Genomic DNA, 24,868 nt, shown 5'->3' on the forward strand with positions numbered 1-24,868 from the left:
CTATGGGAATTCTCAGGGTTCCCACCTTGCCCCACTCAAGCAGCTGATTCCTGTGCTCCATTACATGTCCAAAGAAATAGGCAGATGCCCATATGTAAGGCCTTTCTGCTCAAAGCAAATGAGGTTCCAACAGTGACGGGAGCACAGGAGATGCTCAGTAAAAATGAGTTCCCTCCTTCCCAACTGGTTCTTTGAAACCTAAGAGCCAATTATTAAGCTTCCTTCCTTTGGCTTTAGGGCTTTACCCTGGAGAGGAAGACAAAGTTGGAAGAGAGGACACACATGCAGTAGAGTAAAAAAATCAAGCTACATAAAGATACTCAAAAACTGAAATAAGCAGCACGAAATTTACTTTGTGATAATCTTCCATTTAAATTTAAAAACAATGTACAAGACGACCATGGAAGCAGTTGTTTAGGAGATATTATTATATAGCATATAAATAGCAATGTGATAGTTTTGTGAGAAAATATTTTTTCACATATTTAGTAAAAACACACAAGAAAAATAAATACGGTAAATACTATTATGCAAAATTTAAAATCATTTATATATAGGTATATAAATTGAATAGGATAGTTGCAATAATTCATAACAGTGGCTTCATCAGAAGGGAGGAACGGGGCCGGCACAGTGGCTCACACCTGTAATCTCAGCACTTTGGGAGGCCAGGGTAGGCAGATTACTTGAGGTCAGGACTTCGAGACCAGCCTGGCCAACCTGATGAAACCCTGTCTCTACCAAAAACACAGAAAAACCTAACTGGGCATGGTGGTGAGTGCCTGTAATCCCAGCTACTCAGGAGGTTGAAGCAGGAGAATTGCATGAAACAGGAGGCAGAGGCTGTAGTGAGCCAAGATTGTGCCACTGCACTCCAGCCTGGGCAAGAGCGAGACTCTGTCAAAAAAAAGAAGGGAGGAATGGGACTAGGGTGGAGGACATGAAGGAACATCAAATTTACCTGTAATATTTACATTTAAAAAAGGATAAATATGACAAAACTGGATGGATACATGTTATTCTCTGTATTTATCTTAAAAAATTTTTTTCAAAATGAATGTTAGAATAAAAAAAACATTACCTAACCACTGTTTCACGTAAATAACAGCTAGGGCTTTGACCATTAATAGTATGTTTTCCATTTCTCTGCCCTGTATACAACTGCAATGTAGCTATTAAAAAGCCAGTATGTTATCAGATTTCATGAACAGTGGGTCTCAACTTCAAGAAGAGACGTATTTCCACTCTTCTCTCTACTACCAGACTACACTTGGAATACTGTGTCCAGTGCCGGGGGCCACAAACTATTGTGAGACGTTTAAGATGAGGAAGGTCCTAAAATCCCATCTTAAAGGTGATATAGCTAAAGTAATAGGGCCTCTTTAGCCAGAAAAAAATTGAGGGTTGCATCTAGAACTCTATCATCCATCATCCCCCAACTACTAGTTTGTCGAACCCCATAGCACCCTCATGTCTTCTCCCACTTTCTCAGTGGAAAGGATGCCCTTTCTCAGTGCTCTGGATCCCATCACCCCATACACACTTAGGGACTTTGCTCTGTTTATTTTCCAGTTCCTCTAAGTTATATCTTCAATCTCCACTTACTATGTACATTCTCACTGGACAATCTCAGCCACTGCCATAGATGACCTGGAAATCTTTACCGTTAGCCCAGTCAGAACCACAGATTTAACTGGCTACTAATGACCCACATGAAAAAGCCACATTCTTACCCCTTACAACTAGGTGTCACTGGGGGAAGGGAATGTCTGATAAACTCTTCCAAGTTTGAGGTTCTGGGTTTATTGGTGTCCATACCCCAAAATGGCCAAAACAATAGCTTATCCCAAAAGAAATGGACAAGGGAAGGACATGGGAGAAACACAAGAGCACACAGAGAATAGAACTACTATGAAGTGACTATGGCACAAAGGCAAAAAGCTGGGAGCCTTTCCAATACTGCCAAGCAGGCTGGCTTAAATAGGGGCTAAAGAACTCAGAAAAAGGCCAGGCGCAGTGGCTCACACCTGTAATCCCAGAACGCTGGGAGGCCGAGGTGGGCAGATCACGAGGTCAGGAGATCAAGACCATCTTGGCTAACACGGTGAAACCCCATCTCTACTAAAAATACAAAAGATTGACTGGGCATGGCGGCGGGTGCCTGTGGTCCCAGCTGCTCAGGAGGCTGAGGCAGGAGTCTGGTGTGAACCCAGGAGACGGAGCTTGCAGTGAGCCGAGATCGTGCCACTGTACCTGGGCTACAGGGCAAGACTCCGTTTCAAAAAAAAAAAAAAAGAACTCAGGAAAGGAGACAAGAACCCAAGGAACTACAATTATGATGGTTGTTTGTACAGCTGTGAGGGGTAAGGGAAGAAGAGCAAGGGCAGGTCCCATAGTCCCCAGATCCATCAGGAGCTGTTAGAACTTTTTTTTTTTTTTTTTTTTGAGACTGAGTCTCGCTCTGTCACCAGGTTGGAGTGCAGTGGCACAACCTTATCTCACTGCAACCTCCACCTCCTGGGTTCAAGCAATTCTCCTGCCTCAGCCTCCTGAGTAGCTGGGACTACAGGCACGTGCCACTACGCCTGGTTAATTTTTGTATTTTTAGTAGAGACGGAGTTTCACCATATTGGCCAGGCTGGTCTCAAACTACTGACTTCGTGATCTGCCCACCTCAGCCTCCCAAACTGCTGGGTTTACAGAAAGGAGCCACCGTGCCTGACTTAGAACTTATAGAATCTATATTGCCCAGCAAACTCCTGGGCTGAAGTGATCCTCCTGCCTCAGCCTTCTGAGTAGCCAGGATTACAGGCACGCACCACTGCACCCCAGCTAAGAACGAATTCTCATGACTCCAAGGTCAGCTGAATTCATCACGGCATACTTCCCCACTGCCCTTGTCTAGCCAAAACGGTCGGCTCCATCAACTCTTCCTCATCCCTACAGTGTGCTGATCCCACTCCAGATCCAGAGACTATGAGAAGCAACCACTTCAAAACATGGCAATAACCAACTAACTGTATGCTATATGTAGGAAACAACTAACTGTGACTTTTGTGGCATTTTAAACCTATCTCAATAAAACAAACAAACAAACAAACAAACAAACAAAAAGAGGGCCGGGCGTGGTGGCTCATGCCTGTAATCCCAGCACTTTGGGAGGCCAAAGCAGGCAGATCACAAAGCCAGGAGATCGAGACAATCCTGGCTAACACACTGAAACTTCATCTCTACTAAAAATACAAAAAATTAGCCAGGTGTGGTGGTGGGCGCCTGTGGTCCCAGCTACTCGGGAGGCTGAGGCAGGAGAATGGCGTAAACCCGGGAGATGGAGCTTGCAGTGAGCCGAGATCACGCCACTACAATCCAGTCCAGCGTGGGCTACAGAGCGAGACTCTATCTCAAAAAAAAAAAAAAAAAAAAAAAAGACTCCAGGGGAGGGGTTGTTGACTTCTCAACCCATTACTGCCTGGTTTCTTTAGATCATTTGGCTACAACACTTTCCTCATTGGTGCCATCTACTCCCAGCTACAGTGGCACAGAGGCCCTGACAACCAGCTAAACAAGCTGCTCTATTTTGTTTCCAATTAGGAACACAAGTTTTGAAGCTCAGATCTGATTTGCTTCCAACTCTGACACTTTCCTGATGATGTGCAAACTTTGGACAAGTTACTTAACCTCTTTTGAGCCTCAGTCTCCTGAAAATCGACATATCACCACCTACTCACTGTAAAGATGAAATGAGAGAATAAAAATTAGGTACTTAAGTACAATTTTGGTGTAAACATTACAGTCATCACTACTACTATTTATTACCAATGATAATTATAACAATAAAATAATTCAGGCCTCTCTTAGGAGATTCATGCCCTGAAATCATCATCTTTGACTTAGATATGGCTCCTTATTAACTTCCCCTGACCACAGATCGATAGAAAAGGAATTGGTAGAAGTTTGAGCCAGAAAGCACAATACAGGCAGAGTCAAGACAGAACACATTACTGATCAGTATCGGCCCCTGTGGACTACAGGAAGGTAGGCAGCTCCAGGGTCTTTCCCACCCTTCCACCCCTACACCGAACCCTCCTTACTTGAGCACCTCTTCTCGACACTGTTTTTGGGGTGCGAAGCAGGCGATGGCCCAGACTTTGATCTCAATCCCATTGTAGAACTGTTTCCCCCGCATGTCCCAGACACCCTGATTGGGTGTGGCAATGGCCCGGTTCTGGGGATAGGCAGAGGGGGCGCCCAGGTGAGCCTCAGTAGAGTCAGGTGGGTAGGGGAGCAAAAGCCCCTGGCTATACAAACCAACCACCCCCATATACCCTGAGATGTTGTCTGGCCCTGACCCTGCTCACCCGGCCGCCGTACTGCAAGATGGGCGCCGGCAGCACTCGCCCTGTCACCTCCGTCATGTCATCCTTCACTTTGATCCCAAATTCCTGGATGTAGGGATCTAAGTTGTAGCTGGCATTCTTCATCTGCAGGACAAAAGAGAGTAATCTCAGGAGAGCAAGAGCTTGGCAATACTGCTCACCCTCTGGGTATCAAGGAGAGAACCCTAAGGAGAAGCTGGGGTTGGTACAGAATAGTCCTAAAAAAAGAGGGAAAGTGGAAGATGAGGGAAGTGACAGGATAACACAGCAAAGTAATACAGGAGAGAAAAAGAGATAGAAAGCAAAGTAGCTATACGGTAAGAAAGAAGAGCAGCCTTATAGAGTCCTAGGCAACAAATCTAGACTTGGGTTCTCCTGAAGGAAGGTCCTGCTGGGGCATTAAAACATTTATGCTACCAATGGCCCCAATGACTGAGCAAATGAGTAGGCCCACTGACCAGGCGACTGATCTCCTCCTGTCTGTCTGGAGCGGATCTAGCTGTGGCCTTTATCATGGTCGAAGTCTGGTTGTCAGTCAGCTTTTTAATACAGCGTTGCCCAGCCACAATGTTACAGACCTGAGGAAACGAGAAGGACAGGTAGCTCTGGCTTGAGTACAGTCCATCCTGTACCCAGAGTCCCATAATAAGGAAAGATACCTTGGCTGTCAGCCATGGGGAAGGGAACTGCAAAATCCTTTGTGCATACATGTATTCTCCTCTTGAGTTTCACTTGATAGGTAAGTTAGAAAATATTCATGTGCAAAGTAAAAGGCAATTCAGGCCGGGCATGGTGGCTCATGCCTGTAATCCCAGCACCTTAGGTGCCAAGGCGGGCAGATCACTTGAGGTCAGGAGTTCAAGACCAGCCTGGCCAACCCATCTCTACTAAAATTACAAAAATTAGCCAGGCATGGTGGCATGTGCCTGTAATCCCAGCTACTAAGGAGGCTGAGGAACGAGAATTGCTTGAACCAGGAGGCGGAGGTTGCAGTGAGCCCAGATCATGCCACTGCACCCCAGCCTGGGTGACAGAGGTAGACTCTGTCTCAAAAAAAGGAAAAAAAAAAAAAAGGCAATTCAACCACTTTGTGATTAAAAGCTTGTGATCCAGCGCCAGATCTGGGCTCAGGTCTCATATTTTATTTATTTATTTATTTTTTTTGGATGAAAAAAGAAAAGAGATGGAGTCTTGCTCTGTCGCCCAGGCTGGAATGCAGTGGCACAATCTCGGCTCAGAGACATCTGCCTCCCAGGTTCAAGCAATTCTCCTTCCTTAGCCTCCCGAGTAGCTGGGATCACAAGTACCCACCACCACACCTGGCTAATTCTTGTATGTATGTATGTATATATGTATTTATTTATTTATTTTTGAGACAGAGTTTTGCTCTTCTTGCCCAGGCTGCTGTGCAATGGCAGGATCTCAGCTCACTACAACCTTCACCTCCCAGGTTCAAGCGATTCTCCTGCCTCAGCGTTCCAAGTAGCTGGGATTACAGGCATATGCCACCATGCCTGGCTAATTTTGTATTTTTAGTAGAGATGGGGTTTTGCCATGTTGGCCAGGCTGGTCTTGAACTCCTGACCTCAGGTGATCCACCCACCTTGGCCTCCCAAAGTGCTGGGATTATAGGAGTGAGCCACCGCGCCTGACCTTCATATTTTAAATGAGGATAATAGTAACAATCTCAGAGTTGTCTCAAGATTAAATAAAGCGGCCGGGCGCGGTGGCTCAAGCCTGTAATCCCAGCACTTTGGGAGGCCGAGACGGGCGGATCATGAGGTCAGGAGATCGAGACCATCCTGGCTAACATGGTGAAACCCCGTCTCTACTAAAAATACAAAAAATTAGCCGGGTGTGGTGGCGGGCGCCTGTAGTCCCAGCTACTCAGGAGGCTGAGGCAGGAGAATGGCGCGAACCCGGGAGGCGGAGCTTGCAGTGAGCAGAGTCCGTGCCACTGCACTCCAGTCTGGGCGACAGAGCGAGACTCCGTCTCAAAAAAAAAAAAAAAAAAAAAAAAAAAAAGATTAAATAAAGCACTTAAAGGACTGAGTATAGTTCTGGAACACAGAAAACAATAAGTTGCAGCACACAATATTATTTACCAAAGGACCATATATAGAGAGCTCTTCTGAATACTGAAAAACTCAATATACACAAATTAGATTTCTAAGGCAGCTGTCCATGGTGGCAGGTACGTAGTTGCTCCATCCAGCAACCCACCAGGACTAGGGTTGGCTCTAAACTCCTGAGCCCCCAGACCACCGATATCACTGTCTCTGTTGGCTGACAGTGTCCTCTGCTGGTGTGAGAAACATCTTGCCATTTACTTCATCTGTTCTGGGCCCAACAGAAAACAATAGAGATCATAAAAAGCTGTCTAGTGACATACAAGACTTCTAATCCCCAATATACTATATTCAGGATGCTGTGAACAGGAAGGCTGCTAGAATTGAGAGAGCCAGTAGGTCTGGAAATACTTGTTTGAATTACAGCTTTGCCATTTCTAGGGGATGTTACCTTAAACAGGACTCTTAACCACTCTGAGCATCTTCTTTAATCTCAAACATGAGAAAAAAAATACACTAGCTGTCTCATGAGGTTGTTGTAAGGATTTAGATGAGATGAAATGTGGAACTCGCTCCCAGAGGGCCAACATTCTTTACATACTAATTCTCGTCCTAATTCCCAGTGTTCATGGTAAACAATGGGAAGGAAAACCAGCCCAAGGTCACCTGCCTTCAAACTCTATATTCCAGAAAATAAACAAAATAGTCAATTCACTTAATGAAAATCCAAAATTATTGAAATTTGTGAGATTGTTCTCTTAAAGGTGCCTTAAAGTTGTAGCATTCTTTACAGGTGGTTACAGATACAGAATTAAAATCAGGGATGTGGTGAAATTAGAACACTTGTACAATGCTAGTGGGACTATAAAACGGTATGGCAATTTCTCAAAAAATTAACCATAGAATTACCATATAAACCAGAAATTCTGCTTCTGGGTATGTACTCAAAAAACAGGAACTTCAACAGATATTTGTACATCTCTGTTCACAGCAGCATTATTCACAATAACCAAAAGGAAGAAACAACCCAAGTATCCACGGACAGATGAATGAATAAACAAAACGTGATACATACATACAACGGACTATTATTCAGCCTTAAAATAGAAGGGAATCTTAACATGCTACAATATGGATGAACCTTGAAGACATCGTGTTAAGTGAAATATGCCAGTCAAAAAAGGACAAATACTGTATGATTCCACTCATTTGAGGTACCTACAGTGGTCAAATTCATAGAGACAGAAAGTAGAATGGTGGTTGCTAGGGGTTAAAAGGAGGGAGTTGTGGTTTAATGGGTATAGAGTTTCAGTTTGGAATGATGAAAAAGTTCTGCAGATTGGTCATGGTGATCGTTGTACAACTGCGTGAATGTATTTAATGCCACAGAACTGTATACTTAAAAATGGTTAAAATGGTGAATTTTATATTGTGCATATTTTACCACAATTTGAAAAAGAGAAGACGGAAGAAGGAATGAACTGTGATTTGAACATCAACAAATGATTTTGTGGACACTCACTGACCTACATAACTATTCGAGGAAGATACAGAGGTGGACTGGAGGTACTACTTATAGTTTCTAGTTGGATCTTCACAACTAGAAACTAGAACAGCAATAATCCATACTGTTCTTCTACTTAAAATTTTCTAACGGATTCATATTATAATTAGAATAAAATCCTACCCAGCCAGAAATTAGAACTATCATTCATTGCTGATGGGATTGTAAAATATCATAGCCACTTTGGGAAACAATCAGGTAGCTCACCAAGATGTTAAACATTGGCTGGGCGCGGTGAATCACGCCTGTAATCCCAGCACTTTGGGAGGCTGAGACAGGTGGATCACGAGGTCAGGAGATCAAGACCACCCTGGCTAACACAGTGAAACCCTGTCTCTACTAAAAATACAAAAACATAGCCGGGCGTGGTGATGGGCACCTGTAGTCCCAGTTACTCGGGAGACTGAGGCAGAAGAATGGTGTGAACCTGAGATGCAGAGCTTGCAGTGAGCCGAGATCACGCCACTGCACTCCAGCCTAGGTGACAGAGCGAGACTCCGTCTCAAAAAAAAAAAAAAAAAAAAAAAAAAGATGTTAAACATTGTTATATATTATATCACTCTTAGGTGTATACTCCAGAGAAATAAAAACTTATGTTCACACAAAAATGTGTACAACAATATTCACAGCAGCATTATTCATGATACCCAAAAAATAGAAACAATTCAAACGTCCATTAACTGATAAATGAATTAACAAAATATGACATATCCATCTGATGGAAAGAGGATAAACCCTGAAAATATTACACTAAATGATAGAAGTCAGTCATAAAAGGACACATATTGTATTATTTCACATATATGATATGGCCAAAATAGGTATATCCAGAGACTGAAAGTAGATTAGTGGTTACTACAGGCTGTTGGGGAGAGAAGGAATGAGTAACTGCTAAGGAATATAGGCTTTCTTTTAGGAGTGATACGTTCTGGAATCAAATAGTGGTGATAGTTGTTGTACAATTCTGTGAATATACTAAAACTACCTAATCATTTTAAAATGGTGAATTTTATGGTATGTGAATTATATCTTGATACAGCTGTTTTTTTATATATATATATATATTTTGAGACAGGGTCTCTCTCTGTTGCCCAGGCTAGAATCCAGTGGCACAATCACAGCTCACTGGGTTCAAGCAATGCTTCCACCTCAGCCTCCCAAGTAGCTGGAACCACAGGTGCACACTACACCTGCAGTCAAGCGATCCTCTTGCCTTGACCTCCCAAAGTGCTGGGATTACAGGTATGAGCCATCACAGCCAATCTGGATAAAGCTATTCCAAAAAACAATAATAAAATGCCACGTGGTTTCAATAGGCTATATGATTTGGCCCTCTACAGAACCATCTCCTACTACTTTTCCCCTCACACAATACATTCTAGCCACCATAACCTTCTGTCTATCCCTCAAAAAGATCCAAATTCTCTTCTGCTTTAGAACCTTTGTACTTCCTCCTGCCTGGAAGGCTCTTCTCTCAGGTTGTTATAAGGTTGATTCTGTGTCATAATTTGGGACTTAGCTCAAATGTCTCCTAAGAGAGGACTTCCCTAACAACTAAAATAGCTCTCTACCCTCTTCCTCCCTTACTTCTATCCCCTTAACCTATTTTATTATTCTTATAGCACTTATCACCATCTGAAACTATCTTATGTGTTTATCAATTTGTTGTCTATCTCCCCCTTCTAGAATGTAAGCTCCACAACAGCTGGGACCTTGTCTGTCTTGTTAATCTCCATGTTCCTAGCACCTAAGAGTATATGACACATAGTAGGAGCTCAATAAATATATGTTAAATAAGCGACAATAGAATTCTGGTCTAAGTCATAACATAAATTATACACCTTGGAAACCATTGTTTAAATAGAAATAATGTTAGTTTGCTAACAAATCTCTGCTTACAGTAAATATCAGCTACTGTCTACTTAGCTAAGATTGTTCCTAAAGACCTCTGTTTATACCTCAGAGAACATGTTGCCTTCATGTGCATCAGTAGCTATTAACCAAGTCAGAGTTCTTGGTTTTGGTGATCTCTTCTCCTTTCAGCCTAATTCCCTCAGGTTAGTTCTGAAATTCTAGAAGCTCACCAGAAGACTTGAGCTTTGGTCTGGGCTATCTGGCTTCTGCTGTTGGATAAAAGAAAGAGGGTAGGCCAGGAATGGCAGCTCATGCCCGTAATCCAGCACTTTGGGAGGCCGAGGCGGGCAGATCACTTGAGGTCCGGAGTTTGAGACCAGTGTGGCCAACATGGTGAAACCCCATCTGTACTAAAAATACAAAATAACGTATCTGGGCACGGTGGCGCCACCTATAATCCTAGCTACTGGAGGCTGAGGCATGAGAATTGCTTAAACCTGGGACGCAGAGGAGGTTACAGTGAGCTGAGATGGTGCCACTGCACTCCAGTGAGATTCTGTCTCAAAAAAACAAAAAAGAAAAAGAGGGTAGTCTAGTATAGTGCCTCCCCAATGTTAATGTACATCCCCTTTGGACCTTGTTAAAGGACAGATTCTGGCTGGGTGTGGTGGCTCACGTCTGTAACCCCAGCACTTTGGGAGGCCATGGCGGGCAGATTACTTGAGGTCAGGAGTTCGAGACTAGCCTGACCAACATGGAAAAACCCGTCTCTACTAAAAATATAAAATTAGCCGGGTGTGGTGGCGCATGCCTGTAATCCCAGCTACTCAAGAGGCTGAGGCAGGAGAATCGCTGAAGTCCGGGAGGCGGAGGTTGCGGTGAGCCAACATCATGCCATCACACTTCAGCCTGGGCAACAAGAACAAAATTCCATCTCAAAAAAAAAAAAAAAAGATTCTGATTCAGTCGGTATGGGTGGAACCTGAAATCTGCATTTTAAGTAAGCTCTCAGGTAATGCCTATCCTGTTGGTACACATGACCACACTTTTTGAGTAGCATTGGATGAGACAATGAAGCAGTAGGCAGTAGTTTCTCATTCAATATTTTGGCTAGTATATACCAAACAAAATACAGCCCAGTGACTCTGTATTTGTATTCTATAACTTAGCGTTACTATTCCTTCTCCAGTTGCAGAATTCCAAAGGTCTACTGTTATATAAAAGTATGACAAATCTTGGGGCTAAAATTTTTTCAAAATGAACACACTAATCATTGGAGAAACATGATTTACATTATAGGTAATATTTATCACCCGTTTGTATAGAATAAACTACACTTATATCTTCAGGTCACTTAGGTTCCCAGCTCTAAAGACCAGGGGAAGAGAAATTAAGAGAACATGAGTGAGTGCGGGTATCTAAAATCTCTGTCCTGTACGAACTAATTACTTATTAAACAGTAAATTCAGCTTGTCTCTGCCTGGCAGCCCTGAAAGAACATGAGAGTAGGATGGGGGATAAGGAAACAACTTAGCAGGTAAGAATGGGGCCTCTATTTCACAGGAGAACTACCTCATACCTTCTCAGAATGTCAATTTTCCAAACTTCAAAGAAGAGACACCTGATGAGCAGCATGCAGATATATACAATGCCTATTCCTCAGCCATTACTTGGCAATCTCACCTCTAGGGGAAGGTAGGTATGCTTTTGTTCCTGGCCAACTTGTAGGCAGGGCAGATGGGGATACTTGAGCTGAAGGTTATATTTCTGCTTGAAATATTGTGCCACTGTGCACTCCACAGTCTGTCCACTCTCCAGCTGTAAGGGGAATCTGTTCAGAAGAAGGGAAGGAAGGGGGTGTCATAACCCAGCATTCAGTCCCACTTCTCTAGACCCACAACCATGGGAAGTCCCACACTTTTTCCTTTTTTATTTGGCCCCAATATGATGTGCAGGAAGGAAGTCCCAGACTTTGCTTCATCCTATCCAACTTCTTTGAGCATCGCCACTCATGGGAAAACAGGACATACAGGGCTCCAAGAAAGAAGCCAAAGGTTTGAAGGGCAAGTTCCACAAAAGTCAGGATACTATCTGACTCATTTATTTCCAATATTGAGCATAAAGCCTGACACAGAGTAGACACTCATAATATAGTGTAGCCTAAGGTCAAGAATGGGAATAGAATCAATGACAGCTTCCCCAAGGAGCCCAGGAGCCTAGCTTTCTTTTTTCAAGAGAAATAATAATTTGAGAGAGATTCTAACATTTACCTAACCCTAACAGGAATCAGAGAACACACTTGCTCTAAAGTAAAGGACCAAAGAGGCAAGGAGATCAAGAAGGTAAAAACGGTAGGCAGAGTATCAACAGATCAGAGAAGATTGAGAAAGGATGCCAAATTCCCACAGCTTATCTTCAAAAACAGGGCCAGTACCCAAGGCTCATTCTCAAGGCCAGTGGGGGAAGGAGGGAGGGAAAGATAGTGAGTTTTAAATCTCAGCCCTTCTCCACCAACAAAGTATGACTCAGCACCCCTGCCAACTTACGTCTGATGGCTAGCAGGGCGACGGGTAACATTACACACGCGGTATTTCCTCTTCATCTGTCCACAGTGGGTGACTTCCACCTTCAGGCCTGAGATACACACACTGCTTGTCAGGGCTGAAATAGGTTGCTCAGGTGCCCAGCCTTGGCTTCTCCCCTGAGCATACCCCAAGGGGATTTCCTCTTACGGCTCAAGTGGAGCTGTTTCCCTTCCCCTCCTGTTGGGTCCTCACCCTTGATCTCCTTGGTGAAGCGAACGCGCTGAGAGTCCGTGAGGGGCTTGGGCTGCTCATCTATGTTCCTGATGTCCAGCACCTCACACATGAACTCAATCACTGGCTGTGCCTTATAGAAGGCAGTGGCTGAGACTGTGGGGACAGGGTAAAGATAGCTCAGCTCAGGTTCTGTCTTCCACAATACATGGAGGTACAGCAATTTATACCCTCTTCCTTATAGGGCACTGGGATAGGGGAAGGGGGAGCCAGGGCTGTAGGAATTAGACTAGGAGTGTGGTTGCAGAGCTGGGAGGGATGAGGCTGGGAGTGTGGTCACTGGACTTGGGGTGCCCCTAGCTCCATAGCTCTCCCCACTCACCATCAATGTTGAGCATCATCTTCCACATGGCAGGGCGCACAGACTGGTGAAAGCCGAACCAGACCTCGCGCCCACCCCCCAGCGGGTGGTAGTAGCCCTCAGGCGGTGAGAAGAAGGAGCGGCCCACAGGGGTGTACCTGGCAGGGACAGGCAGAGAACTGGTCCCTCGGGCACAGGCCCCCACCCTGTGAGGCATCCTGGGCACGGAGGAGCCCTGGCCTGAAAGGCAGGACACCGGGGCTTTAATGCCAGCTCTGATGCTTTACTAGTTGTATGACTGACCTTGTGCAAGTTTCTACCTTCTCTCTGCCCTGCAGGGACAGATGGGATGAGGCCCAAAGATATCTAAGAAGTTCAGGGCCAGGGCTTTAAACCATCTAAATATAAATACACACTTGCCTGGCGAGTGGTAGGGCTTCAAATAATTTTTTTTTTTGAATGGCACACTGTGGGACCTTAATATGTGCCCCCCCTCCTCCCCTGACAGCAGTTCTGCCAACACTAGTAGCCCAGATACTAACTACACCCAATACCTCATGGATGCCAGGTGCCTCATGGCCACATCCAGGGCTTGCACAGACTCCAAGGGAACAGGGATCTGGCCGCTGACCAGGGCCTCATGCAGCATTCGCCAGCTCACAATGGCTAGCCACTTGATGGAGACCTTAAAGATTCGATCCTTCCCTTCCCCAGGGATTGTCACCTCAAAGTCGACCTTCAGGAGGGTGAGAGAAAGGAGTGAAGGATTGCCATTGCTCTGCGAGAATGACCCCCGACTCCATGGATTTGCTGAGAATATGTTCCTCAAGTTGACAGGGGCTCATAATGAAGACCCCAAAGTAAGTCCAGCCCCTTAGGTTCTAGCCACCTTGGCTCAGTGCTTCTCTTCCTCTCAACTACCTCTCAGCCTAGCAGAAAGTCCTTTAGGTCTATTTTAAGTCTAATCTCAATCTGTTTAGGACGCGGACAGGCACATGAGACTAAATAAACATCAGCACCTACCCACCCCTCACCCTAAAAAATACTTTCTCAGCACAAAAGGTGAAAAGGATCTCTGGATCACCAGACTCCAAAGAGGCTTACACGAGCTTGGTTCTACCCCCGACCCCTGACACAGGCCTAGCCTGACTCCCAACCTTACCCGTTCGTTGCCAATGGGCAGTGCTGTGACAGTGTAAATGTTCTTCTTTCCATCATACACAGGCTTGCGATCACCAAAGATCTGAGGCTTGAAATGCTGGACCATGTATTCCACCACTTCCCTGTGGGGGATAGGAGTGGCCTGTGGAAGCTGAGAGACTACCACCACTTCAAGCTTTTGGAAGTAATTCAAAGTCCAGGCAATGTCCCATCTATTATACTCACTCCTAACATCTACTCTATGACAGTGCTTCTCAAACTTTAACTTTCCTATGAATCACCTGGAGATTTTATTAAAATGTAGCTTCGGATTCAGCAGGTCTAGAGTGAAGCCTGAAATTCTGCATTTCTAACATGCTCCCAAGTGACACTGCTGGTCCTCAGACCACCAAGGCTCCAACGGACCTGAAAGAGTGGTGTGAGTGCCTTCTGAGGGGGAGGCTAAAGGGAGAAAAGCTTGACTCCAGGGTCTATCAGGAATCAGGAATAGGGCTAGGTATGGTGGCTGACACCTGTAATCCCAGTACTTTGGGCAGCCGAGGCAGGAGGATCACTTGAGCCTAGGAGCTCAAGGCTAGCTTAGGCAACAGAGTGAGACCCCATTTTCTACCAAAAAAAAAAAAAATTTTTTTTTAGTTAGCTGGGTATGGTAGCATGGGCCTATATTCCCAGTTGCTTGGGAGGTTGAGACAGGAGGATCACCTGAGGCTGGGAGTTTGGGGTTACAGTGAGCTATAATTACACTACTGCGCTCCAGACTGGGGAACACAGTAAGAGCTTGTCTCAAAAAGAAGAAAAAAAAAAGAACAGCCAGGTGCAGTGGATCATGCCTTTAATCCCAGCACTTTCGCTTGAGCTCCCGAGGTTGAGACCAGCCAGGGCAACATAGAGAAATTCCGTCTCTACAAAAAATGCAAAAATGGCCAGGCGCGGTGGCTCAAGCCTGTAATCCCAGCACTTTGGGAGGCCGAGGCGGGCGGATCACAAGGTCAGGAGATCGAGACCATCCTGGCTAACACCGTGAAACCCCGTCTCTACTAAAAAAATACAAAAAACTAGCCGGGCATGGTGGTGGGCGCCTGTAGTCCCAGCTACTTGGGAGGCCAAGGCAGGAGAATGGCGTGAACCCGGGGGCGGAGCTTGCAGTGAGCCGAGATCGTGCCACTGCACTCCAGCCTGGGCGACAGAGCAAGACTCCGTCTCAAAAAAAAAAAAAAAAAAAAAAAAAATGCAAAAATTAGTCAGGCATGGTGGTGTGTGCCTATAGCCCCAGCTGCTCAGGAGGCTGAAGTGGGAGGATCACTTGAGCCTGAGAGGCAGAGGTTGCAGTGAGCTGAGATCATGTCACTGCACTCCAGTCTGGGCGACAGAGCCAGATCTTGTCTCAAAAAAAATTAAAACAAAACAAAAAACAAATCAGGAACAGAATCTAGGCTGCTCCAATCTCGAATCCCAGATCTGATAAGCAAAAAAGGTAGAAGAGATGTGAACTGGAATAAGAATAAACTGTGGAAGAAAAATCTCATCTCTTCCATCTCTCTGAAGCACTTAGTCTGACCACCCTGTTTTTTCTCCATTACCATCTCTTACTTCCTGTCCTCTGAAACTTAGACCCCACGGTGTCCATTATTCCTTCAAAATTCCAGTTTATCTAACCAACTGACCTTCACACTTTCTAAATCAAAGTTCTTGAATACTACTGGATAACACAAATGGTACATTAGAAGCAACTGTGATCATATGGTTTCAATCCCAATTAGGCTTCAGTGCTGCCTAGCAATCTTTTTCATGTCCCTGATTACTTCCATCCCTCCTACTCTATGTAGACTATGTAGAACTTTCTCTACTAGCCTGTAACTCCAGAACCCATTCCTGTCTCCTATCAGGAAGCAGCTCTAATATCTTTAAAAAAGGCGGAGGATAGTACACAAGGCCACCCTCGAGTTACCAGACATATACATAAACATATTAGTATGTGCGTGCATCAATTTTTCTCCTTTCCTCTTACACTCAAAATGACCCTTCCATGTATTATTTTTAAACATATGAAAATATATTCAACTTCACTTATTAGAAAAATACAATTTAAAATTAGACCAAGATCAGGATGCCAAAGATCAAAAAAATCTCAAATATCAAATTGGTGCAGGTATAGGAAGAGACACTCTGATGCCTTATTGATGGGAGTATAGTTGGTACAACTTACCTTGAAAAACAAGTTGCAATATCTGAAAACTCTGAAATGTATTAGGCCAACAGTCCCACTCCTAGCAATTTATCCTACAAATACACTCATATTTGAGTGCAAAAATGAATCTATATATAATAATATTCAAGTTTCATTTTTGTAGCAGAATTTAGACTCAAATGTTCCTCAATAGATTTATTATATAAGTTATATCACAGCCACTCAACCTATGCAAAAGAATGAGGCAGATCCATATGTGCTGGTATGTAATACCTTCAAAAATACATTGTTCAGTGGAAAAACACAAAGTACAGAACAATGTATAAAGAACCCTGTTTTGAGTGTTTAAAAATGTTATATGTGCATATATGCCTGCACATGTATAGAATAGTATACGGAAGCATATTCAAGAATGGTAACAATTGGCCGGGCACGGTGGCTCATGCCTGTAATCCCAGTACTTTGGAAGGCTGAGGCGGGCGGACTGCTTGAGGTCAGGAGTTTGAGACCAGCCCAGCCAACATAGTGAAACCCTGTCTCTACTAAAAATTTAAAAATTAGCCAGGCGTGGTGGCGGGTGCCTGTAATCCCAGCTACTTGGGAGGCTGAGGCAGGAGAATCGCTTGAACCCGGGAGGCAGAGGTTGCAGTGAGTTGAGATCACGCCACTGCACTCTGGCCTGGATGACAGAGTGAAACTCCGTCTCAAAAAAAACAGAATGGTAACAATTGGTCAGGTATGGTGGCTCACGCTTGTAATCCCAATACTTTGGGAGGCATAGGTAGGCAGATCACTTGAGGTCAGGAGTTTGAAACCAGCCTGGCCAACATGGTGAAACTCTGTCTCTACTAAAAACACCAATAAATTATGTGATGGGGGGCACCTATAGTCCCAGCTACTCAGGAGGCTGAGGCAGGAGAATCATTTGCCTGTCATCCCAGCTACTTGGCAGGCAGAGGCACGAGAACTGCCTGAACCTAGGAGGCAGAGAGTGCAGTGATCTGAGATGGCGCCACTGCACACCAGCCTGACAGAGCCTGAAGGAGGCTCTGTCTCAAAAAAAAAAAAAAAAAAAGGTAACAATTAATGGTACTGGGGGACTAGAGACCAGGATAGTAAGGAGATATTTTTCACTACTATCTTTTTGTGATACTTGAATTTTTTTATATTATACATATAGTTTTCAAATAATAATAAAATTAATTAATTAAAGAAATATCGCAGAGGCCAGGCACGGTGGCTCACGCCTGTAATCCCAGCACTTTGGGAAGCCGAAGCGGGCAGATCACCTGGGGTCAGGAGTTCAAGACCAGCCTGGCCAACATGGTGAAACCCGTCTCTACTAAAAATACAAAAAAAATAGCCGGGCATGTTGACAGATGCCTGTAATCCCAGCTACTCAGGAGGCTGAGCCAGGAGAATCGCTTAAACTGGGAGACGGAGTTTGCATTGAGCTAAAATAGCGCCATTGCACTCCAGCCTGGGCAACAAGAGCAAAACTCCACATCAAAAAAAAAAGAGGAAATATCACTTCCTCTAAATAGAGCTAATCCCTCCAACTGTGCATCCTACAATGTCCTTCGGCCTCATCAAGGACATCCCATTAATTTCTCCCCTCTATCCCAAACTTTTAACTTCATCTTTACTATCTCCTTCTCCTTAATCTGTAAACATACCCATATCTCATTCTTTAAAACTCTTTATTCATTCAACTAATATTGAAATGTAGTAGGCACTGTACTTATTTCTTAACTCAATTAGTTAGATTAACTAGCTCAACTACTTTCTGCTGAAATTGCTCTGCCAAGTCACTAATAATCTTCTAATAGCGAAGTCCAATTGGACTATTTTTCAGCATTTATCCTACTTGGCATCTCCTTCTCAAAAACTTCCTTAGATTTGGTGATACTACCCTTTACTGGTTTTTCTTTTACCTTTCTGGCCCCTCTTTCAAGGTTGGTGTCTTTCAGATTTGGTAGCTTAGGTGTGCATCACTTACCGGTTGACTCTACGGGGACACTTATCCGGCTTGATGTCCACCTCGTAGTGGTACACGTCGATCTTAGGGATGTCCACCTCAAAGTAATTGGCCAGGAGCTTGATTGGTTTCCCCACAGTGCCAATGCCAGGCCGGCGAGGTGCCTGGAACACCTGCTGCAGGGGGGGCAGGTAAGCGCCCGCAGCTACGAGACAAAGAGGCTGGTGAGGGTAAAGTCTGGTAATCTCCTAACTACTCTTATCAGAGAAGGAACAAGGCCTCCCAGAACAGGAACATGAGAGTATAGAGAATGCCTCTTTCCTGCTACCCAACCCAGCTGAGGGCTTCCAGGGGACATCTCAAGCTCATCTGTGTTTTTGTTTTTGTTTTCTGGTTTTTTTAAATCTCTCTCCAGTTAGGAAAATTATCCTTATTGTCTACTTTAAATTCATTAAGTTAATATATAATAAGTTCCTATTGCATGTTAAGCAGAGAGACTAAATCTGGCTCCTAGTAACAAAACCCTTTCTTTCTTCTACTAGAGTAAGACACTTGCCTTCACCAGGTATCTAGCAGACCAAGAATTTCTATTCTCTGCCAGCCAGATGCTCACTCCATTCATCACCATGCTGAATACAAAATGGCATAACCTTTATGTTCCTTTATAGGTGGGCAGGAAGAAGATCCAGAGAAGGCCAGGTTGGGGAGGGCAGGGTCAGTATTTGAGGCAGGATTAGGGCAACTGAATGGTGAGAGTTGGAGAGAGGGAAAAGGAGAAAAGGCTCAAAGGATAGTTTGGAGACTAAGGAAAAGAGAAAGGGGGATGGAGAACAGGACAGAGCTGGAGGTCACAAAATAGAAAAAGGCAAGGAGAAGGAGAGAAGGCTGGAGTCAAGGGGTGGGGCAGACAGGAAGAAACAAAGCGGCAATTGGGGAGGCAATGATATTTAAAAAAAAAAAAAAGCTTGAATAAAGAAAGAACTAACAGGTTTGAGAGGAAGAGATGGCAATTAGAATGCTAGAGAAGAGATACTGGCTCCAGGAAGAACACAAGATTCTCTCCATGCCCCACAGATCCTTCCACACAGAAGGTCCAGACAGCAGAAGCAGAGATAAATTTCAAGACAGAGGGGGCCCTTGGGAAAGGGATAGGGTAGGGCCAGATCCAGCTACTTTACCCTCTTTTGCCAGTCTGGCTGCTGCCTCCAGTCTTATTTTCTAGCTTTGGGGGAAGAGAGAAAAAAAGGGAATAATATGCTACTATTGTTCTTGGCAGTAGAGAACCAGCCCAGGTGAGAGAAGAGAGGGATAAACCAGCCCAGAACCTCCCATTACCAGACCTCTGCTTTCACAGTCAGACAAGCTTGGGGGATGGGGCATATCCTCAGCTGGGGGTCAGGAAGAGGTCAGAACCATTCATGGGAGGGGTAGCTTCCCAGAGCTAAGTTGCTCTGTTTCCCTCTAACCACCTATCAAGCCCAGTCCCACTCTACAGACAGGGAAATGAAGGCCCAGCCTGGATGGAAAAGGTCTTCAGAACTCAGCTACATGGGGAAGTGAAAACCTATCTACTAGCACCTGGCTACCTGCCTCAGAAAGTGGTGGACAGAAATTGCACACAAGCTCACGGACAGACAGACACACATTCCCATCACACACATCCAAACACACACTTAGACCTTGGCAATTTACACTCATATACATATCCTTCACTACCCTAGACTGAGTTATTCAAAGGCAGGGACTATATCTGCCTTGGTCACAGCTTAATCTCCAGTGTCTGGCAAACACACAGGAAGTATTCAACACACCGATATGAAATGAATGAACAAACATATCCATAGACACACCACAAAAACACACAAGCACACACAGCACACAAACACACAAACACCTGTAATTGCCCAGAAACAATTATAAACACTACACAAGACAAACATGCACAGTTGTGGGTGTAGCCAGTAAGAGACATCCTTTCCCTCCCCAAGTTCTTATATTGCATTCACCTTCTTCCCCTCCCAGACTGAATAATCATTTGGGGCCTTGGGAGAAAGATAACCCCTAGAGCTGGGGGGCTAGTTAGAAATGATGGGGGATGGGACAGACACTCAGCCTCAAAGCCTTCTCTTCCCCAGAAACCCGACTACATACCAGACATAGCCTTAGAGCACCATCCTCTCCAAAGAAGCTTTGGGAAAACAGGGGAGCCCGCACCCCCACTTCATCTTCAAACTAGGAAAGACAGCAGCAAGCAGGAACCTCTCTCCCATTCCATCCCCCTGAAAGCCTAACAACAGCACAGTCTTCTCCCCACCCCCCTTACCCCAGCTTTTAGTCTGAGAAAGGGAGACACTTCCCTACAGACCCAGACAGGGACAGACGGCCACTTTGTGATGCAGATGAGGGCCCCAGCACAGAGGACAAAGCTTGGGCCTAGGGGGAAAGGGGCGGGGCCCTTCTCTTCAGACAAAAGCAAGGAGGGAGGGGCCCTGAAAAGGACACTCCCCCTCCCCCATCCCCAAGGAGCCCAGAGAAGGAAAAGTAACAGAGCTGAAAGCCCTGGCTCAGGATTCCTTTCCTGCAGTTCTGAGGCCCACACACCTCCCAAGGAGCCAGACTGCATATTCAAAAGACACAAATTCAAGGTTAGGTTAGGTTAGGTTAGGTTAGCTGGTGGGCAAGCAAAGACTAACAGGCCAATCTCTCCAAAAAGGATCTGTTCCATGTGAATATACACTTTATTAAATATCCATATATGTGCTTAACCATTTATGTTCACATTTGAATGTGATTTAATTAATAAACATGTATTCTGTGCCAGGGCCTATACACTAGGCACTTGCTAGTTCTACAAATAAACCAGACACTGCTTCTACCTTCAGGGAGCACCTAGTCTAGTGTATGTGCTTGGAACACACCTGAGCACAGAAGGCAGACCTGGGCATAAGCCCAGTGAGGCTAGCAACAATGCTTTAGTTTTTTGGGCTTTTTGTTTGTTTGTTTGTTCGTTTTTTACACAACACTTTAGTGTCGTGTATTATGTCCTCAGGCCACCTTGGGACACCACTCTAACTTCCTACAAGAGAACAGTCCGGGCCTAGGAAGGAGGCAGTTATGGGGTCCCTCAATCTGCAGCTTCCAGACTGAATCTCAATTATACCCTTTTCTGAGGCAAAACCTGTCCCACTAGGCTTTTCCTAAGGCTATGGCTGACTCCAAACAGCAGGTTCTAGCTCCTTTCCTAGAAGCTTATTTTTTGTAACAAATTTTTAAAAAGTCAATTTTTCATCACTCCAGAGCCTATTAGGAATTCATCGGGATAAAAATCGTTAGTCTAGAATGGGTACCAGCAACCAGCAATCCATGTGGACCTCAATGACCTACCCCACTACTCTAGTTCATGGGTTGTTGGAAATAGTCCCCAGCCTTGAAAAACAGGAGTGCCTGGGATGGAGAGAGGGGCCTGACAGAGAGGAAGTACAAAAGTCAGTTGCTCCCTGCGCTTATCCTTGGGACTACACAACCTATACAAGGTTGGTTATTAGGGGGAAAACAGTCACTAAGTACTTATAGATCACTAAATGGATAACTTGAGTGAGGTGGTAGGAGCTATTTCCTCGAGAGAGTGGGAGGGAGTTAGGTCTGCTACAAAAAAAAAACAAAATAATTTCCATTAGGAAAGTAATAAAGTTCATGTCCCAAATGGAAATTTGATTCCCATTCCCAGACCAAATGTAAGGAAGTGGTGAGAGATGACCTGAAGGATTCCCAGGTCCAGGCTCCTCGTCCCATCACAGGGTAAGACACTTAAGACACAAGAGCTATCACCATCCCACAGCCCATCCTGAGGACTCCAGTTTTCTTAAGGCAATCCTGCCTCAGTTTATCCTCTGTTCCTATGTCTTTTTCTCCTCATTACCTGCAAATAAGAAGTTAAGGCTATCACCTGCGCCTCACCAGGGTGAAGGCTATAAACTCCCCCATCCTCCAACTTGTTTGTAGGGTTTAGATCTTGGCTCTAAAGACAGCCCTGACAGTTTCTGGGAAGCAGGGAGAGGAAAACGGAAAGATATCCAGTGGAAGATAGGAGCCATGAAAATATTAAGAAATATTAGAATAAATGTTATAACTGTAGAGTGTAACCTTAACAGACAATTCAATGGAAAAGGTCATTATCTTTGGATTAAAAGCCCCCATCTCTACTCAGTATTGGAGCAGAAACTTGCAAACCAAGCAGACAACTCCTTCCAGGTAGCCCCTGTCTGCCCTGTCCTTTATTCCTCCGTAACCAATACCTTTCCTAAGGCCTATCTTTAGGAGGACCCACCCCCAGAACCCATTGCTTCAGTCCCAGTCTTTCCTGTGGCAGAAAAATGCACTTTGGCAGCTTCCCTCAACCCATGCTTGGCAAACTGTTACTGAGGGCCAAGTGTAAGAGCCCCTAAAATGGGGGCGGGGACCATAACCATTTGCACTCTGCCAGCATAACCTAAAAGAGAATGCACCCCATCAGCACGCTCCTTTTTCCAAGCCAAACGCGGGGGGGGGGGGGGCGGCGAAGAGAGGTGGGGGTATTTGGACGGCCACGCCCCCACCACGTCGGGCAGCCCCTGCCAGCTGCCACCTCCGCGCATGCTCCGGAGCCTCCACTCCGACTCCCCAGACCCACGGGGGGAATCCCGGGACTGGGTCCCCACCCACCGCCCCCTGACCCTCGCCCTCGCGTCAGGCCCGGTGGGGCGGAGCTCACAGTCCAGTTCTGGCGCCTTCTCCCAAGGGACATTAGCTTATTCCAGCCCAGCGGAGCCCCCGCCCCCGGCATGCGGTAGCTCCAGGCCCATCTGTGTCGCCCCCTCCTCTCCTGGACACCTGGAGCCCGTCCCCTGCCACCTGCCGGGCCTCTCCGTAGGCCTCCACGGACGTCTGGGAGTCCTTCCGTGCGTGCAGGCCCTTCTCCCAGATTACTTCCAACCTGCAGGACTGCATACAGCCTCCTTGGACAAACAGCCCCCATCTCAGGGCTCTCTTCACATGGTTCTCCCCCGGAACTGCACACAGCCTCCTTCAAACTGGGCCCCCATCGTGGGAGAGCCCTTCTCCTCACTCAGGAGCGCTTCCCTCACTTGGAAACCACGCTTTTCATGCGGGAGTCCCCAGTCCTTGGAGCATGCACCGTTCCCCCTCCGGGGGGCCCTTACCTGCTCCCGAGGGTCCCGCTTCCATCCCATATACCCGTGCGGAGGTCAGGCGGCCCGGAGACTGTGAAGTCCAGCGTGAGGGGCCTAGGTACCCCGCACTCTCGCTGCTCGGGTTCCCGGGCCGGGCTCGGCTCCCCTACCAAGCCCGGCCGCTCGCGCCGCCGCCCCCGCACCCTCCGTTGCCGCCGCCGCCGCCGCCGCCGCCGCGGAGCCTGCAGCAGCTCCCCCTGCGAGCGCCCGGCCAGCTGCCAGTGCGCAGGCGCGACCGCCAGGCCCAGGGGGCGGACCGGAACGAGTCAAGCGGGGCGCTCAGACGGCAACAAAGGCCAATGGAGAGGGGCGGGGGCACCGGGGACCCGAGACAGCGGCCCCTGGCGGTCACCCGTTGTCATGCAGCCCGGCGGGAGGGCTCCGATAACGGTGCCTTGGAACCGCGCAGTGGCATAAGTGGGGCAGGGCGAAGGGACACCCCGCCACAGCTGCCTTCCGCCCTGTCTTTTCCCCAAATAGGTCCCTCCAAACCTACACACAGCCCCCGCCTGTCGCACCGAGCCGCGCGCACATTATGGGAACCCCACCTCATTCCCAGACCCCCGGCACTCCAGCGCCCAGGGGCCCTGCCTCCCACCTCGCCTCCCACCTCTCCTCCCAATCACCCTCATCCTTCAAGCCTTGGCCGCAAAGCGACTGCCTCCGCGAAGTCTTTCTCCGTCCCTAGTCACTGAACTCATTGACGCCACCCCCTCTTCCAGGCCGTGGGCTGGATGCTGAGACCACAGATAAGTAGAGACCCTGCCTACCCTGGAAGATGTCACAGTTTTAACTTAAGTACAGCTACAGAGCTCTGTCCACCGGACCTGGGAAGTACCTGCCTCCACTTTCTCATCTACAGCTCATGCCTGAACTCTTGTCAATCTGCTTCTGCTCTCACCACGTCACTTAAATGACTTTCGGGGTTGAAATCCAAACGATACTTTTCGATTATTTTTCTGCAGCATCTGTCACTGTGCCTCTACTTCCCTTCTGAGCCTTCCACTTGGCTGCGGCATCTTCTGCAGTCTCCTATTGCCTAAGTCCTTTTCAGTCTTTTAAAGGGCCCCTTTTGTTTTTGCCTCGTTAACTGTTCACTGTGGTTCCAAACCCAGCTCTCTTCTCATTCCACTCTCCCCTTGAAGGTCTCATCCACTCTTACGGCCCAACTATCCCTCCAAATCTCTATTTCCAACCATGTCTCAGACTCACATTTCCACGTGTCTGCTGGACAGCTCCACCTGGATATCCTACCAGAACTTCAAATTTAAGAAGTCCAACCAAATACTTTATCTTTTACTCACAAACATACTTGCCCTGTGCTTCCTATCTC

General features: G+C 46.2%; 1 protein-coding gene across 2 annotated transcripts in view; it reads right to left on the reverse strand.

Annotated features, from left to right (window-relative positions):
* Positions 1-23,758, reverse strand: part of LOC103225124 (argonaute RISC component 1) — a 46,840-nt gene extending 23,082 nt beyond the window's left edge. The window contains exons 1-11 of one of the 2 annotated variants that reach the window (XM_007979428.3): positions 23,506-23,758; positions 18,329-18,512; positions 14,143-14,263; positions 13,535-13,716; positions 13,002-13,138; positions 12,641-12,775; positions 12,410-12,497; positions 11,547-11,694; positions 4,835-4,954; positions 4,359-4,481; positions 4,092-4,225 (exon numbers count right to left, since the gene is read on the reverse strand). In XM_007979428.3, the coding sequence (XP_007977619.1) occupies positions 4,092-4,225; positions 4,359-4,481; positions 4,835-4,954; positions 11,547-11,694; positions 12,410-12,497; positions 12,641-12,775; positions 13,002-13,138; positions 13,535-13,716; positions 14,143-14,263; positions 18,329-18,512; positions 23,506-23,530 (1,397 nt within the window). In that variant the 5' untranslated portion in view covers positions 23,531-23,758. Of the gene's footprint in view, positions 1-4,091; positions 4,226-4,349; positions 4,482-4,834; positions 4,955-11,546; positions 11,695-12,409; positions 12,498-12,640; positions 12,776-13,001; positions 13,139-13,534; positions 13,717-14,142; positions 14,264-18,328; positions 18,513-23,505 lie in introns of both variants that reach the window. The other variant, XM_037997039.2, reaches the window with a different exon arrangement.
* Between the last annotated feature and the right edge of the window lie 1,110 nt (positions 23,759-24,868).

Source organism: Chlorocebus sabaeus, chromosome 20 (genome assembly GCF_047675955.1).
Source record: "Chlorocebus sabaeus isolate Y175 chromosome 20, mChlSab1.0.hap1, whole genome shotgun sequence".
NCBI lineage: Eukaryota > Metazoa > Chordata > Mammalia > Primates > Cercopithecidae > Chlorocebus > Chlorocebus sabaeus.